Raw genomic sequence first — 13,651 nt, 5'->3', positions numbered from 1 at the left:
ATTGGAGGTACTTGCACTTTACTGGAGTATTTCCATTTGAAATTGTACTTCTAATCCACAAACATTTGGAAGAAAATATTGTACTTTTTACTCTCTAAATATATTTCTAGTTAATTTGCAAGTTTAAATAATTAATACAGATATTAAATTAATTTAATAATCACAGCTTTTTATTAAGATTAAGATACCTGGCACATTAATTCAAGTTATCTCCACTGAGTACTGTTAGTTTTACTTTAAGTATATGTTTATGCTAATACTTTTGTACTTCCACTTTAGTAATATTGTGAATGAGCCGACTTTTACCTTTAGCACAGTATTTCTAGACTGTGGAATTATTACTTTTACTTGAGTAAAATACTTACTTCTTCCAACAATGCACAAACACAGCATACAAAATAACACATTATATTGACACACAGGAGGTCATTATATGTACTTTAATGGAATGAGAGATGTTTATGAGCAGAACAAGCAGTGCAGCGACATATTTGTTGAGCAACTCAGAAGTGGTAGGTAATCATTCATCTCTGTCACAGAAGCCTGGGGTTACAAAGCAAATACTAACAGTATGTCCAACACAACGCTGGTTAATTTGGTTAACAAATTAACACATTTCCAACCAACAAAAACACATTTCCTGGAATAAATCCTTGTTGAGTGTGGCTTTAAATGTTCCCAACTCGAGGAGTGACCAACACATGCACTATGGACAGAGGGTGTGGTCTAGTAACTGCTCCTGAGTTTCACCTGAGAGCAAAATAAACAAATTCCACTGAGACACTGCCAGGCTGTCAAGGACATACTTTTACTGTGGATTATTCATTCTCCTTAAGGTATGTCAGAACTACTTTAGTTTTCTCTATTTAACTTTCATGGTAGTGTTTATTTAAGTAAGAAACACTTGATCTGACCTCTGCTTGTTTTCAATTAATATTTACATTCATTTTAGACCTCACTAGCTCTGCTAACAATCCGAAAAGGGAACCAAGTGAGAGCAGTAATTCTTCTACTTCCCACTGATAAAGATTAAAGATAAACAACTGTGTTAGAAGAGTGGCTAACAGCCATGCTCTAGAGATCTTTACACTTCCTTTTTTATGAAATTAGAGACAAAATACAAAGGAAGTCAACAGTAACAGAAAATAACCTTTGAACACTTTCTTCACTTCATGTTGCTTTCAGGGTTACTATGGAAGCTGTTTTCTCAAGTGCAAGGCTAAAGCTGGCTGTGTTGTTTCTGCTAACAATCCGGCTGGAGACAGGTGAGTCTCGTTTTATATCCCAGGAATGTGTAGTAGATTTTAATTGAGCAGGTAAGGGAAATACAACATGACCGACTGTCAGGAAATCTTTCACACTCTGATCATAAAAAACAAGGACAGACAGAGCTGGTGTTGGTTCTCTCTCTGTGACTCACTAATGTACAGGCCAGCTGAGATGCTTTGAGCTGATTATCCCAGTATGGGGGAATTGCATTGTAGACATCATTGAGGCGTGTACATGTACATGACTCGCTCTTTTTTTTCAAATGTGCTCCTGTTGCCAAGGTTTAAACTGGTGTGTGCATTTGTAAAGTAAGACACTAATAATAATAATAATAATAATAATAATAATACATTACATTTATAAAGAGAGAGAGAGAGACACTGAGAGACGTTATTGTTCCCTGTGGATAAATTACTCTTGGGCTTCAATCCAGGCTGTCTAATTTGATACACGGACAAAATAAAAACAAAAGTCAAATCAAATGCTAGCGGCAGAGTGAAAGTGTTATCAAACACATGCACAACTCTTAGTAAGTCCAAAGGGAGGCAGGATTTAATTATTTGCAGCACTTTGTGTCAAACAGAGCAAATATTGGGGGGTGGGGGGGAAGGAGAACAACTATTTAAAAAAATCAATAAATCTGCACACAAACATCAATGGAGACTTTAGGAAATACAATAAGAATATGAACAATTATTGTTTAAAGATTTGTTCAGTATGTCGGAGGTAAAAGTAGAAGATCTTTGCAGTTTCAAAAATGGCTTTATTGTGACTGCACTCACTGGATAGTTGGATAGGATGCCTTTACACATGATAAACACATATAGATAACAGCAAAGGAACTTTTGTAGAGAATCCATTAACTGACCAATTTTTAGCATTTCTTTTAACAGATGCTTTTACAAATGTAGTTTGTTTTGTTCCAGTTGCATTGAAGTGCTTTCAGACAGTAAGCTGACTTTAATGGTGTCAATGAAGAGGCTGATTTGATTTATCGACGCAGTCTATTAAGACATTTAGTGAAGGTTGATTGCTAAGATGGGGAAATGGTGAAAGGAAGGTTTCTCAAAATGTATGGAGTGGAGTGACAACATTAAAGATGAATTGTATGGATCTGTTGAAACACGGCGACACATATTACAATTAACACTGGTTTATTTCTATAAACGTCAAGCTATCAACAACAAATAAAAGCCATGGCCATATACAATGAGTCAGCAGGGCGTGTGTCAACAGAAGTAGCTTTTAACCGCCACCTGTCAAGTACAATTTTCAAGTCCGCTCCTTCTCAGTTTTCATCATTGTTTATCCATATTTCTGACAACTAGTGCACATCAAGGGTCTAAAATTAATCCGTAACTCATTTTTATTTACAAACTAACAATTTGACTTCTAATCCAGCTCCGAATACTCAGCAGTTTGACTTAAAAGGCCAATTAGTCTCAGATCAGCTCCCACTCACAGCCTGTTTATGCGCTGAAACTGGGCAAATATTAATGCATTTGAGATAGAACTGGGTTTTGTTTGTCTTTTTTTGTGTTTTTCTTCAGCCTTGGTATAGTTTTTTGGGAAATTGGAGCAAGGAAAAAGCATATATTTAAGATTACGTACATCTGACTATTTTTCTGCCCCATTAGATGTGACTGAGGCGATGCAGGTGACGAGCTCGGGACCGCAAACCATCCAAAAGGCTTTGGGGGAGACGGTCACCCTGGGATGCACCTACACCCTCGGCCCCGAAGACACGGGAGAACTGGACATCGAGTGGTCCAATGTTAGCCCGGACATGACACAGAAAGACCAACTGGTATGTGTGAGTCAGACGACAGAGAGGTGTTGAAGAAAAACCTGTCTGAGAAGTTGTTTAAATTAAAGGAGCGTTCATTCGACATGCAAGAGTGTGGCTTATTATGGGTTTCTACCTTTGGGCTCTGTTGGTGGGAAAACCTGCTTTGAAGACGTGTCATCACTCAACCCAATCTTTGTATCTCAGCTTTTATCATATACAGGGGGTCTGACGATGCGCTACGGAGACCCCAGCGTGAACAAAAGGCTAAAGTTCATAGTGGACCCCAAGCAGGGCGACGCTTCCGTCTCTCTCTCTAATGTGGTTCTCAAAGACACAGCAACCTACCAGTGTAAAGTCAAGAAGGCACCGAGTGTTGACATGAGAAAAGTCACACTGAATGTGATGGGTGAGTAGAACTTCTTTCTTACCGGTTTTACCTGTTCATGTCCCAACCCTCTCTTTCTTATTTTAAATGTTACTCTCACACAAGGAATGTGGAAGGAAACAGTTTCTATTCCTGTCTGCAGTGATCACACCCTTCCTCTGTTGTTATCCTCCTTCACACCTTTACCCCTACCACAATACACTAAAGCCCATTTGTCAAACTCAAGGACCGGGGGCCAAATCAGACCCTTGGTGGATTTAATTTCGGCCCGCAGGATAATTTCTAATTACTATTCGATCTGGCACTCCGGTATTTGCACTCAATCCTGAGGATCTCCTCAGCTCAGAGCCTGAGCCCAAACATTGATGAACTTGCACCCAAGATGAGATGCCAAGTGTCTGGCTTAAACTAGCATCACAGAGCAGCAAACTGAGTTTCAATGGATGTTTCCTTCTGCACTTTTTTTCTTGCGACAACAGGGCATGTTTGTTTTTTTCTTTGAGGGAAATAGTTTTGTTGAAGCTGTTGTTGGCCTGTGGACAAATGTAATCATAAGAAATGACTCCGGAAAAGCTGCAGATAGAGCCATAAGAAATTAATGCAACTAATTATTTAATGTTGTTTTTATAGGCAATAATGTAAGCTTTGTTAGTTCCAGGTTTAATATGTGCAATACGTTCATTTCAATAAGTTTTGCAATACATATTGAACCAGTCCGGCCCTCGACTAGTACCGATTTTTTTATTTTGGCCCACTGTGTATTTAAGTTTAACACCCTAAACACAAAACCCTAACACACTAAAGCATGCTTTTTATGTTTATTCACTAGTTCCCCCAACATCCCCAAAGTGTTGGGTTGAAGGTCCGGAGGAGAAAGGTGGTCCCGTCTCCCTCCACTGCAAATCTCATCAGGGATCCATTCCTCTCTCTTACACGTGGAGGAGAGAGAGTGGAGGTGCGATTCCAGCCGACGCCATCCAAAGTGAGCTTGTCAGACAAAAATGCTTTTCTATTATACTTCCATGATGTTTATCTTATATAATATGTCTGTACTAAATGCTGTTGCCTGTCATTTAGACCTAGAGACTGGAGAGCTTTTGATAAAGAATCATACGGACAGCAACATTGGAAGTTACGCGTGTGAGGTGAAAAATGCCGTGGGCAAAGGACAGTGTAAATATGCACTGCATGCATACAACCGTAAGTCATCATCTAGTTTTACTCTCAAGTACTTGGCATTCTTCAATTCAAGATGTTATGTTTTACACATGCTTTAGAGTATTTGCTGCAGTCTTTTGGCAAGTCTCTTGAGGAATCACAAAAAGGAGAGCTGCACTTGTTTGCTCTTCTGCCCTCCGGTAGACCCTACAGGTCAATTCAATCAAGGACAAACCGACTGAAAAACAGTTTTTACCCCAGAGCCATACGAGAACTGAACACCGTCAAACGCTGAACTGAACAGTTACAACTTCCAACTGCACTACTTTTTAATAGTTGTATTAACTTATGAACTGATCGACATCAGAGATGCAAAATATCATCCCTGTGTTGTTTTTTTATATTGTAAACTGTATTTAAATAATGTGCGGGCATGTATGGATGTGTGAGCATGTTTAATGTGTATATGTTTATATAGATAATATATTTATTCGTTGTATGTGGAAATGCACTGCGAGGATTGCTTTTTTAAATTTCGTTGTACCTGGTGCGATGACAATAAAGGAATTCTATTCTAATTCTATTCTATCTTATAGGAAACATGTGTCTAGGTCTGCAAACATGTGATTCAATAAGCCATTCAGGTTTTGCAGTTTTTCTTGCAAGCTTATCCAAACAGACTGGGCTTTTGGGGAGGGGGCCTTAAAGAGACAGTTGTTTGCGTTGTGTTTCAGACTGAGGGTGTATACAGGTATATTCAGACTGACAGAGGAAAAATCTTACACCATTTCTTTTCTTCTAGCTACCAATAAGGTGGGTATCATAGTCGGGGCGGTGATAGGTGCCCTCCTGCTGCTGCTCCTCCTCCTGCTCCTCATCTGGCTCCTGGTCTGCTGCTGCAATAAGCGTCGCTATGAGAAAGAGGTTGAAAATGAAATAAGGTATTGCACCAGAGCCGGAAACAATTTCAAACATGCATGAAATAGTCTCTAAATGTTTTAAAACATCATCTCACGGAGACCTGTGTGACTTGCTTCCTCAGGGAGGACGCCCCGGCCCCAGAGAGCAGACCCACCAGCAGAAACTCCAGCAGACACTCCAGTTTACGCTCAGTGATGGCGTACCGCACCCACCCAGGGGTGCAGTACAGCGATGTGAGGAAACAGCTGCCCAGTGTTAGTGAATCGGCCCACGGTGGCGTCTACACAGGGGAGAGTAACGGCAGATCACAGCCAAATGCTGCAGGGGGGCAGACCTCCCTCAATTATGACAATCGATTCGGATACGCTGTGTAACTACCATCCACATGCATGATAGACTTTTTTATTTTAATATGAAACGACGCCTGCTGAAGCAAAGACTTTCTATTTTAAGTATAACAATGTTTGTAAAGAAGTCTATATATGACAAACTGTGCAATACATATTGAGAATAATGGGAGTATTGGTATACTGTATGACTACAGGGGACTTTCTTACCTCAGCACTCGGACAAATATAAATGTACAGCTTCATGATTCGCTGTAGCAAATCACTGCTACTGAATAGGTTCTCATTGTCACACAGCTTTTCTAAAACTGTATGTAAAATGTATATATCAAAATACTTGTATTTTTATGGGTGCCTTTTTCTATGATGCACATGTAACCCAATCAATTAATCACTTTTTTTGTATAAATGTGTACAATTAAACATTTTTTTAAACTAAGATGTCAATTAAGAGAGTACCATCTTATTCCCATTTACAGACATTTAAACATATCTCCCTTTCCCAGGATAAGGAATGTAACAATCTCTCTGAAAAACATCAAACTGAGTTTGAATTACAGTAGTCGTATCATATGCTTTCATAATTCAATAAAAACATTTAGTTTTGAACATGCAAATATATAAAAATATATAATCCAAAGGGTCAGTCGTGCAAATACAACTTCATAATAGGAGTTCATGTTGGGGAATGTGTTCAAATGAAGCTTAGCGCAAGTTCAATAAGGAAGACCTAACACGAGTCACTTACACGTCACTCGATGGCTCCCTTCCCCCCTCATTAAATATGAGGGCGTCACCCCTCAGCAGCCAATAGCTGCACATGCTAAATTTCTTAAATGCCTGCTCTTCCTCCCTGTCAGTTGTCATTTGCAGATGACCGCAACCCGCCTCCACCCCTCTCGCCTCCAGTCTCCTCCAGGACAAAGCTAAACCTTCCCTCTTCAGACCGGTCTCACCTACTCAGCACCACCACCAGTGTCTAGACCCCGGGGATTTCATCGGAGCGGTGATTTCCCTCCTAAATGATTATCCTGCAAACCGGGGCCTAATCGCCAAACACCAATACATTCTCCTGTTGTATTATCATGGCAATCATTTCATTCATATGACGTGTAAACAATAAATATGTAATATCTTACATCACGTCTCTCAGGTTTGAAATGAAGATGGCACAAGACTAGGTGTTATAATATTTGACCTTGGTGCATGAACATGGTCAGACAAACAATCAATGTCTGTCTGTCAACATCTGTTTTCGTTGTCAGCAGAGTCGAAGATTTTTTCAGGGCTCGGTTACTTCAGGGTTACCAAATCCGCTCGATTGTAAACCAGAAAATCCATCCAAACATTTTATTTTATTCAAGACGCTCGCTGTCGTAGATTAATAATGAAAGATGTTTGCTTTATTGGTCATTTTAGATATACATTTGTGGGTTACTGACCATGATCTGTAATCATTACAATCACATTTTCATCATGAAGACAAATTTAAATAATAAAATGAAAATAAGTTAAAGTTTGTGAAGAGAAAGACTCACACCAAATATAGTTTTTCAGACAAAAAGGATAAACTCAACTTAAAGATTTTAACTTAAAAAGCAAACGTATGAAACTGACTGGATCCGGGTTATTATTAAAAAATGTCTTTCTAGTATATGGGGAAAACCTCACCAAACATAGACCAACATCACTGTTTCATCATCATGGAGGAGTATAAATAATTTGAAGCACAATGAAGAACAAATTGAAGCCAGTAACAATGCAGGAGCACACATATTAAGAGATGATAAACATTATGCACCAATCTTGTATAATTGCATGATCAGCATTCAGCCAATGATATGAATATTGATCATGGTCTTAAGCCTCCTGTTGTCTTCGGGTCAAATCTGACCGATTTACTACTTTCATCAATCATAACTTTTTTGTTTTACATTTGATTGCATTAAGGCTTTACGATATCCTTCACAGTAGACATTTGAATATATCAAATTGCTGATCACCACTTTCATTTAATTTTGGATGATTTAGTCAACTTTGTAACACCCATGGTGTTCCCGGTCAAAAATGACCGCCATAAAGAAAAGGAATTAGTAACCATCCGGATCATATAAAATACAAATACCCACCCACCCACTACACACACACACACACACACACACACACACACACACACACACACACACACACACACACACACACACACACACACACACACACACACACACACACACACACACACACACACACACACACACACAAACACACACAAGATGTGTTCCCCCCCTTATGTACCCAATCCTCCCATGTCAATCACACCTGGCAGACACACACATAGAACAATTTGACACATTTCCCGCTCTTATGTGCCCATCCCCCCACATGGATCACACCTGGCACACACAATACATGTTCAGTGTCTATTCTTTGTATATTGACTACAGTTGTTCATGTATACCAGTAGTCTGATACAATATGTACACAGTTTTAAAGGGTGTTAAATGAAATTTGGTGATGATTAATGGTTTTTGTGTTAATGTAATAGCAGTTAAAACAGGACCGGTCAAATTTGACCCTGAACACCAAACTAAGGGGGGGGAAACGAAGACAATAGAAGGGTTAACTGTCTACTCATTTTGTTTTCATTTCAGAATAAGAGCCTATGTTACCCAGGAGAACTTCCTTTATTAATTTAATTAAATCCTCAAAACTGCTTTCAAATAAATAAATCGACTGGATAAAAATATACAAGTTTAGCCTGATGTCGGATTTTTAACTCAGAGTTAGTTAAGCAGCATCTAAAGAACAAGGTCCAGAGCTGATAAATAGAAATACAAGCTTTTAGCTGCACATGAAACAGACGGTGAAGTAAATCTTTCCCTCTGATCCTCTTATGGATATTTGCCTCCTGGATTTTCTTTCATTTGCAGAACAAAGTACTGCAAAATTGTCTCGTTTGAGTTGTGTGCTTCTCCCATTTTTGCTCAGTAGCCGGTAAACTAGTTATTAGTCGAGTATTTGAGGCAGTAACCTGCAGCTGCCACTCTAAGAATCCAGAGTCAGCAGCGTGCCTGCAGACCCAGCGCTCATCTTCACTGATGTACGTTTAATTAATAAGAGCTGCAAGAAGTGGTGAAGGTTGGTGAGCCCTTGGTAATAATTCTGCCAAGGGCTCCTAAGAAGTCCCATCCCCCTCTGCAGCAATCTGTAAAGACTGGTAATTTGTTGCGAAGAAATGAAAAAGCATCAAATTATACTTTTAGACACGCTTTCCTCTCTTTCAGATAAGCTTTTCTTCAAAAGTCAACCAGCAGCACACACAGCCCAAAAATAAACACACATAAACAAACACACTGACAAAACAGGTTTGCTATGTCTCTGCATTGTTTGACTATTTTTACTTCTCATAAAGACAAATTGCCAGCTGTCTACGTTTGTTTCTGTCCATGTCAGTGTATTTCTGTTTGATCAATTCAAAACAAAGTCAGAAAGTGCTTATCCAAAGGAAGGACCACTTCTCTGTGTACGCTTTTCTGTCTGCCGGTCCTTTGATCCGTGCATGAATCACAGAAATAAATACAATAATTAATTACAAATACTTGTCTGGCAACCCCCACTTAGAAACCACATTATCTTTTATTTTATTAATAAGTTTCTTAGAGGGCAGAACTTCTCACTGTGTGGGCATAATCATTATTTTCCTTTAAAGCAAAGCTCCCACTTTCTTTCACATCTAAACTCAAAGAGTTTCTGCATGAGATTGAGCTTTTTTATGCTATTGTGCATAAAGGCGGAATTTGTCCTTGAAATATATCTTTGTATTGTTTGGTATGAAATCAACTACTCATTATGAAACCAATTTTTCCAAGTTAAGGTGCTATTCATGAAGAAAGACACGGAGACCTTGGTAAGCCATGTAACAGTTCTTTACTAACATCCTTTTGTGCAATTTGGAGTCACATTTTCCAAAGATTAGCACGCCTGTCTGTTGTGGTCCATACCATTAACAATCACGTAAAATTCCTGTTTTGTTTTTTTAAAGGAATAATCAGTGAGTCAACATGTTCTTTACAAACCAGCTTACCCAGTACCAAAATGACGGATCTTAAGGTCTTATATAAATGCTTGCAAGCGGGTATGCTGGTAATAATACTTATGTGCAGAACCTTGCACAGTATAAAACCTCGTCGTCTTGAACATCGGCTCAACAGTCATACTGAAAAGCTGATAAGAATTGTTTGGCTGATTTTGATGAAACATAGACTGCCAGGGGTGGATATGGGATGGCAAGCGCTTCTATCCAATAAACACACCGAGAGGCAACATACAGTCAGATGTAAAGCACATGTACTCTTTCTAACCCTATGGATTAGAACAGCAATGTGCATTTTTTATAGTTTTTTTTTTTCCTTTGGCGCCCTATTTCTGTGTCTGTGTATTTGATTTGTCTGCATTTGGAGCCAAACCCTATGCATGTTGGATGTTTTGTTGCTCACTGCTGGGAATGTCATGTTGCTAATACAGCTTTGACTGCAGCATATCTGTTACTCTTATTTTTTATTTTTTTGTCAATTGTAAATAAGTAAAGTAAAGATGATTAAATCACATTATACTGTAGGCAGAAATTCATACATCAATTTCAGAAACAGATTTATTGCCAAGTAGGTTTACACACGAGGAATTTGGTGTGTATATATGAAGAGTGGAAAGCTGTGCAGATATTAAGAGGTAACCAAATGTTGCTTTTATATTGTTTGTTGCATCCATGCAGAATGAAATGTGAAAATAAGTTTTGTAACACCATCAACTGATAATTATTTGAAGGGGTTATACTATGGTTGATTAAATTATCCTTTTATTGAAAGACAAAATGTGCTTTTGTTTTAAAAGATGTGTATGATACTTGGTTTGGTATGTGTAGAGTTAGTGTAATGTATGTAGATACATTTATTTTGTACAATTTGAAATGAATGGTTGGTTATTTAATAATCAAATTATGGTTTTGAGCTAAACATAAACCACACGGCTAATTTTGTGGTGTATGTGCGTTGCTGTGTTTTGAAGGGGGGGAAAAAAGTAATTAGAATCCTGTTTGCTTTATTTAATAGGTATGCATGTAAAACAAGCAAACCAGAAACATCTGAAGGAAATCTAAACTAAAACATAATTGAAGTCACTTCTTAGTTGTTCTTGTTCAAGTTAGTGTCCTCCACGGCACGCACTCCAGTGATAAGGTGATGCATTAGCAAGGCTCCTGAAGGTGATTCAAAGGTGATTTGCTTTTCTTATCAGGTAAATAGGGGTGTGTGTGTGTGTGTGTGTGTGTGTGTGTGTGTGTGTGTGTGTGTGTGTGTGTGTGTGTGTGTGTGTGTGTGTGTGTGTGTGTGTGTGTGTGTTGTGTGTGTGTGTGTGTGTGTGTGTGTGTGTGTGTGTGTGTGTGTGTGTGTGTGTGTGTGTGTGTGTGTGTGTGTGTGTGTGTGTGTGTGTGTGTGTGTGTGTGTGTGTGTGTGTGTGTGTGTGTGTTTGTGTGTGGTTTTGTGTTTGTAAATATGTGGCCAAGCTGCACGAATATCCATTTGCATGCACCTGGTGGTCTGCGGATTGGCTCTCTCATGCTGCACTGATGGACATACAGTAAAGTCATGGGATAATAATAATGAGCGCGTCCCCTGCTGCCCCGTGTCAATGCAAATACACCGCCACCACTACCTGTGGTCATAACTGATGCAAATACCCAATGCCTATATATAAATCCCAGTCAAGGAACGCAAACAAATTCAAGGATTTCACCTTGCTTCCTGCAGTCATCTTCAGGCCAGGATTAATGCTTGGATTAACCGCACAAAGGATCCTTCTGCAATGAGGTAATGAGTCAACATATTGTGACAACTAGCAGGCACAGAGCGTGTAAGCAGAAACAAGAGCTACGGTCGAATATACTTTTTTCTTACTTATGAAGAGACAGAGTGAAATGACCCAAAAGTATTCAGTGGAAGTCATGACAAGAGGGGTAAGACTCTATAAATGCAGGGAAATGCTGCTTCAATGGTTCCTTTTTTTCCTTCCTATTTGGCAAAAGCTGGACCATTTTTGCCAAGTAGAGAGGAAATAATTTCAACCCACAGTTCCTTGGTGCTGCAATTTTTACAACAACATTAGGCAATTAATAACATATACATTTATATATAAATAAATGGCACATATCCATCTTTGTCCACCATCACGTAAGTGCAGTCATGTTCTTTTAGCACTGCGGTTATCTTTTCCTAAGTCCAAAATGGTTAGAAGAAGACATGGGACGTCTTCCATTGACGATCTGACGACAGCCCTAAAGTAGGATTCAGAGTGATGAAAAGCCTCAGTCTTCCCATGGAGGATTTGTTTTGAGTTAAAAATGTATGTTTCTTACCCTAATTGTTCTAACCTTCTCATCTCAGCTGCACTTGACGTTGTTTTTGCACATTTGATTCACATATATTCTTCACCATAGTAGAATATTTTTCGTAATTGAGTCTATTTGGATCGTCTTTCATAAGCTAAATATGTGAATCTTTTCCCTAGGCTGCACCGACAAACCGTGACTGATTCCCTTCTGTGAAAACAGAAACGAAGAAGCCTCTGGTTTAGAGTATCATTTTTTGCCTTTTTGACATCTCTTCGAACAAACCAAAAAGAAAAAAAAGACACTTGAGAAGCCTACACTGACTAGTGAGACCCTATTAAGATTTCCTGTGCAGATATATTTGGGGTAACATTGTCATTATGTATATGAATAAAGTCGCCATCTGGGTAATGACGGGTCTTTTGGCTACCACGACCGTCTTCTTTAATGTCTACATCTTCCTGATGAGTATATGGAACTACAGGCAGAAAAAGAAGTGGAGTCCCTCTGAAACCATCATCCTAGCTCTGTCCGTGGCTGACGTGGCCCACCAGCTGATCTGCTACTTCTGGATGACCATGGATGAGTTGGACAGTAAGTGCCTCATCGACCAGAAGCCTTACACCGTCATGCTGCTGTTGATCTACAGCCTCAAGTTCACCATCATGTGGGACACCAGCTTCCTCACTTTTTACTACAGCACCAAGCTGGTGAGCACGCCCAACCACTGCTACACACAGATCCAGGACGCCATCCTCAAACATGTGACCTTGGCTGTTTGTCTCATCCCTCTGTTAGGTCTGGGCACCTGCATGCCGATGCTCATGGTGTTTAAATCTGACAACATCACGGCTGCTAACAAAGACTGCGGGATTTTGACGCCCACCAACAACATTGGCCACGTCTACGAAGCCATGTATCTGATTCTCTCTGATGTGCTGCCCGGGGTGCTGATGGTGAAATGCTGCTTCTCCATCTCCTTCCACCTGGCCGTCCATCTCCGCAAGATGAAAGCCAGCTCCAACGGAGCCCACATGCCAAAGCTGGGCTCTCAGATGAGGGTGATCCAGATGGCTTTATCTCTAGTGGCTGTCTTCATCCTCTTCCTTGTCATCGACCTGTATGTTAACTACCAAATATCGGTGAACCACGAGAACATCATCGGGCTCACGTTCTGTTTCACGTCCATCTACACGACTGTCACTGCGATGGTGCTGATCTACGGGAAGAAGACTTTCTGGAAAGCTCTGATACATGAATTCAACGTGTGCCTGGATGAATATCCGTGCTTGTATTGTCTGAAGGTGCCTGAACAAAAAGCTAAACCCAGCACTCCTGAAAAAGTTCAAACCTGCTTCTCACAGGAAGTGTTTGTGCTGAATAAATGTGTCATTGTGTGA

General features: G+C 39.6%; 2 protein-coding genes across 2 annotated transcripts; both read left to right on the top strand.

The window, feature by feature from the left end:
- Window positions 1-719: 719 nt before the first annotated feature.
- On the top strand, window positions 720-6,252 carry vsig8b (V-set and immunoglobulin domain containing 8b). Its single transcript, XM_034091738.1, has 8 exons — window positions 720-836; window positions 1,186-1,265; window positions 2,907-3,076; window positions 3,263-3,464; window positions 4,273-4,425; window positions 4,521-4,643; window positions 5,404-5,542; window positions 5,644-6,252. Exons 2-8 carry the CDS (start codon window positions 1,193-1,195, stop codon window positions 5,894-5,896), a joined length of 1,113 nt encoding a protein of 370 aa, XP_033947629.1. The 5' UTR covers window positions 720-836; window positions 1,186-1,192; the 3' UTR covers window positions 5,897-6,252.
- A 5,894-nt stretch (window positions 6,253-12,146) lies between these two features.
- On the top strand, window positions 12,147-13,651 carry tas2r202 (taste receptor, type 2, member 202). Its single transcript, XM_034091317.1, has 2 exons — window positions 12,147-12,202; window positions 12,607-13,651. Exons 1-2 carry the CDS (start codon window positions 12,147-12,149, stop codon window positions 13,649-13,651), a joined length of 1,101 nt encoding a protein of 366 aa, XP_033947208.1.

The sequence above is a fragment of the Pseudochaenichthys georgianus genome, chromosome 9, assembly GCF_902827115.2.
Source record: "Pseudochaenichthys georgianus chromosome 9, fPseGeo1.2, whole genome shotgun sequence".
Taxonomy (NCBI): domain Eukaryota; kingdom Metazoa; phylum Chordata; class Actinopteri; order Perciformes; family Channichthyidae; genus Pseudochaenichthys; species Pseudochaenichthys georgianus.
The sequence above is the reverse complement of the archived record's forward strand: the minus strand, read 5'-3'. Positions and strand labels throughout refer to the sequence as shown.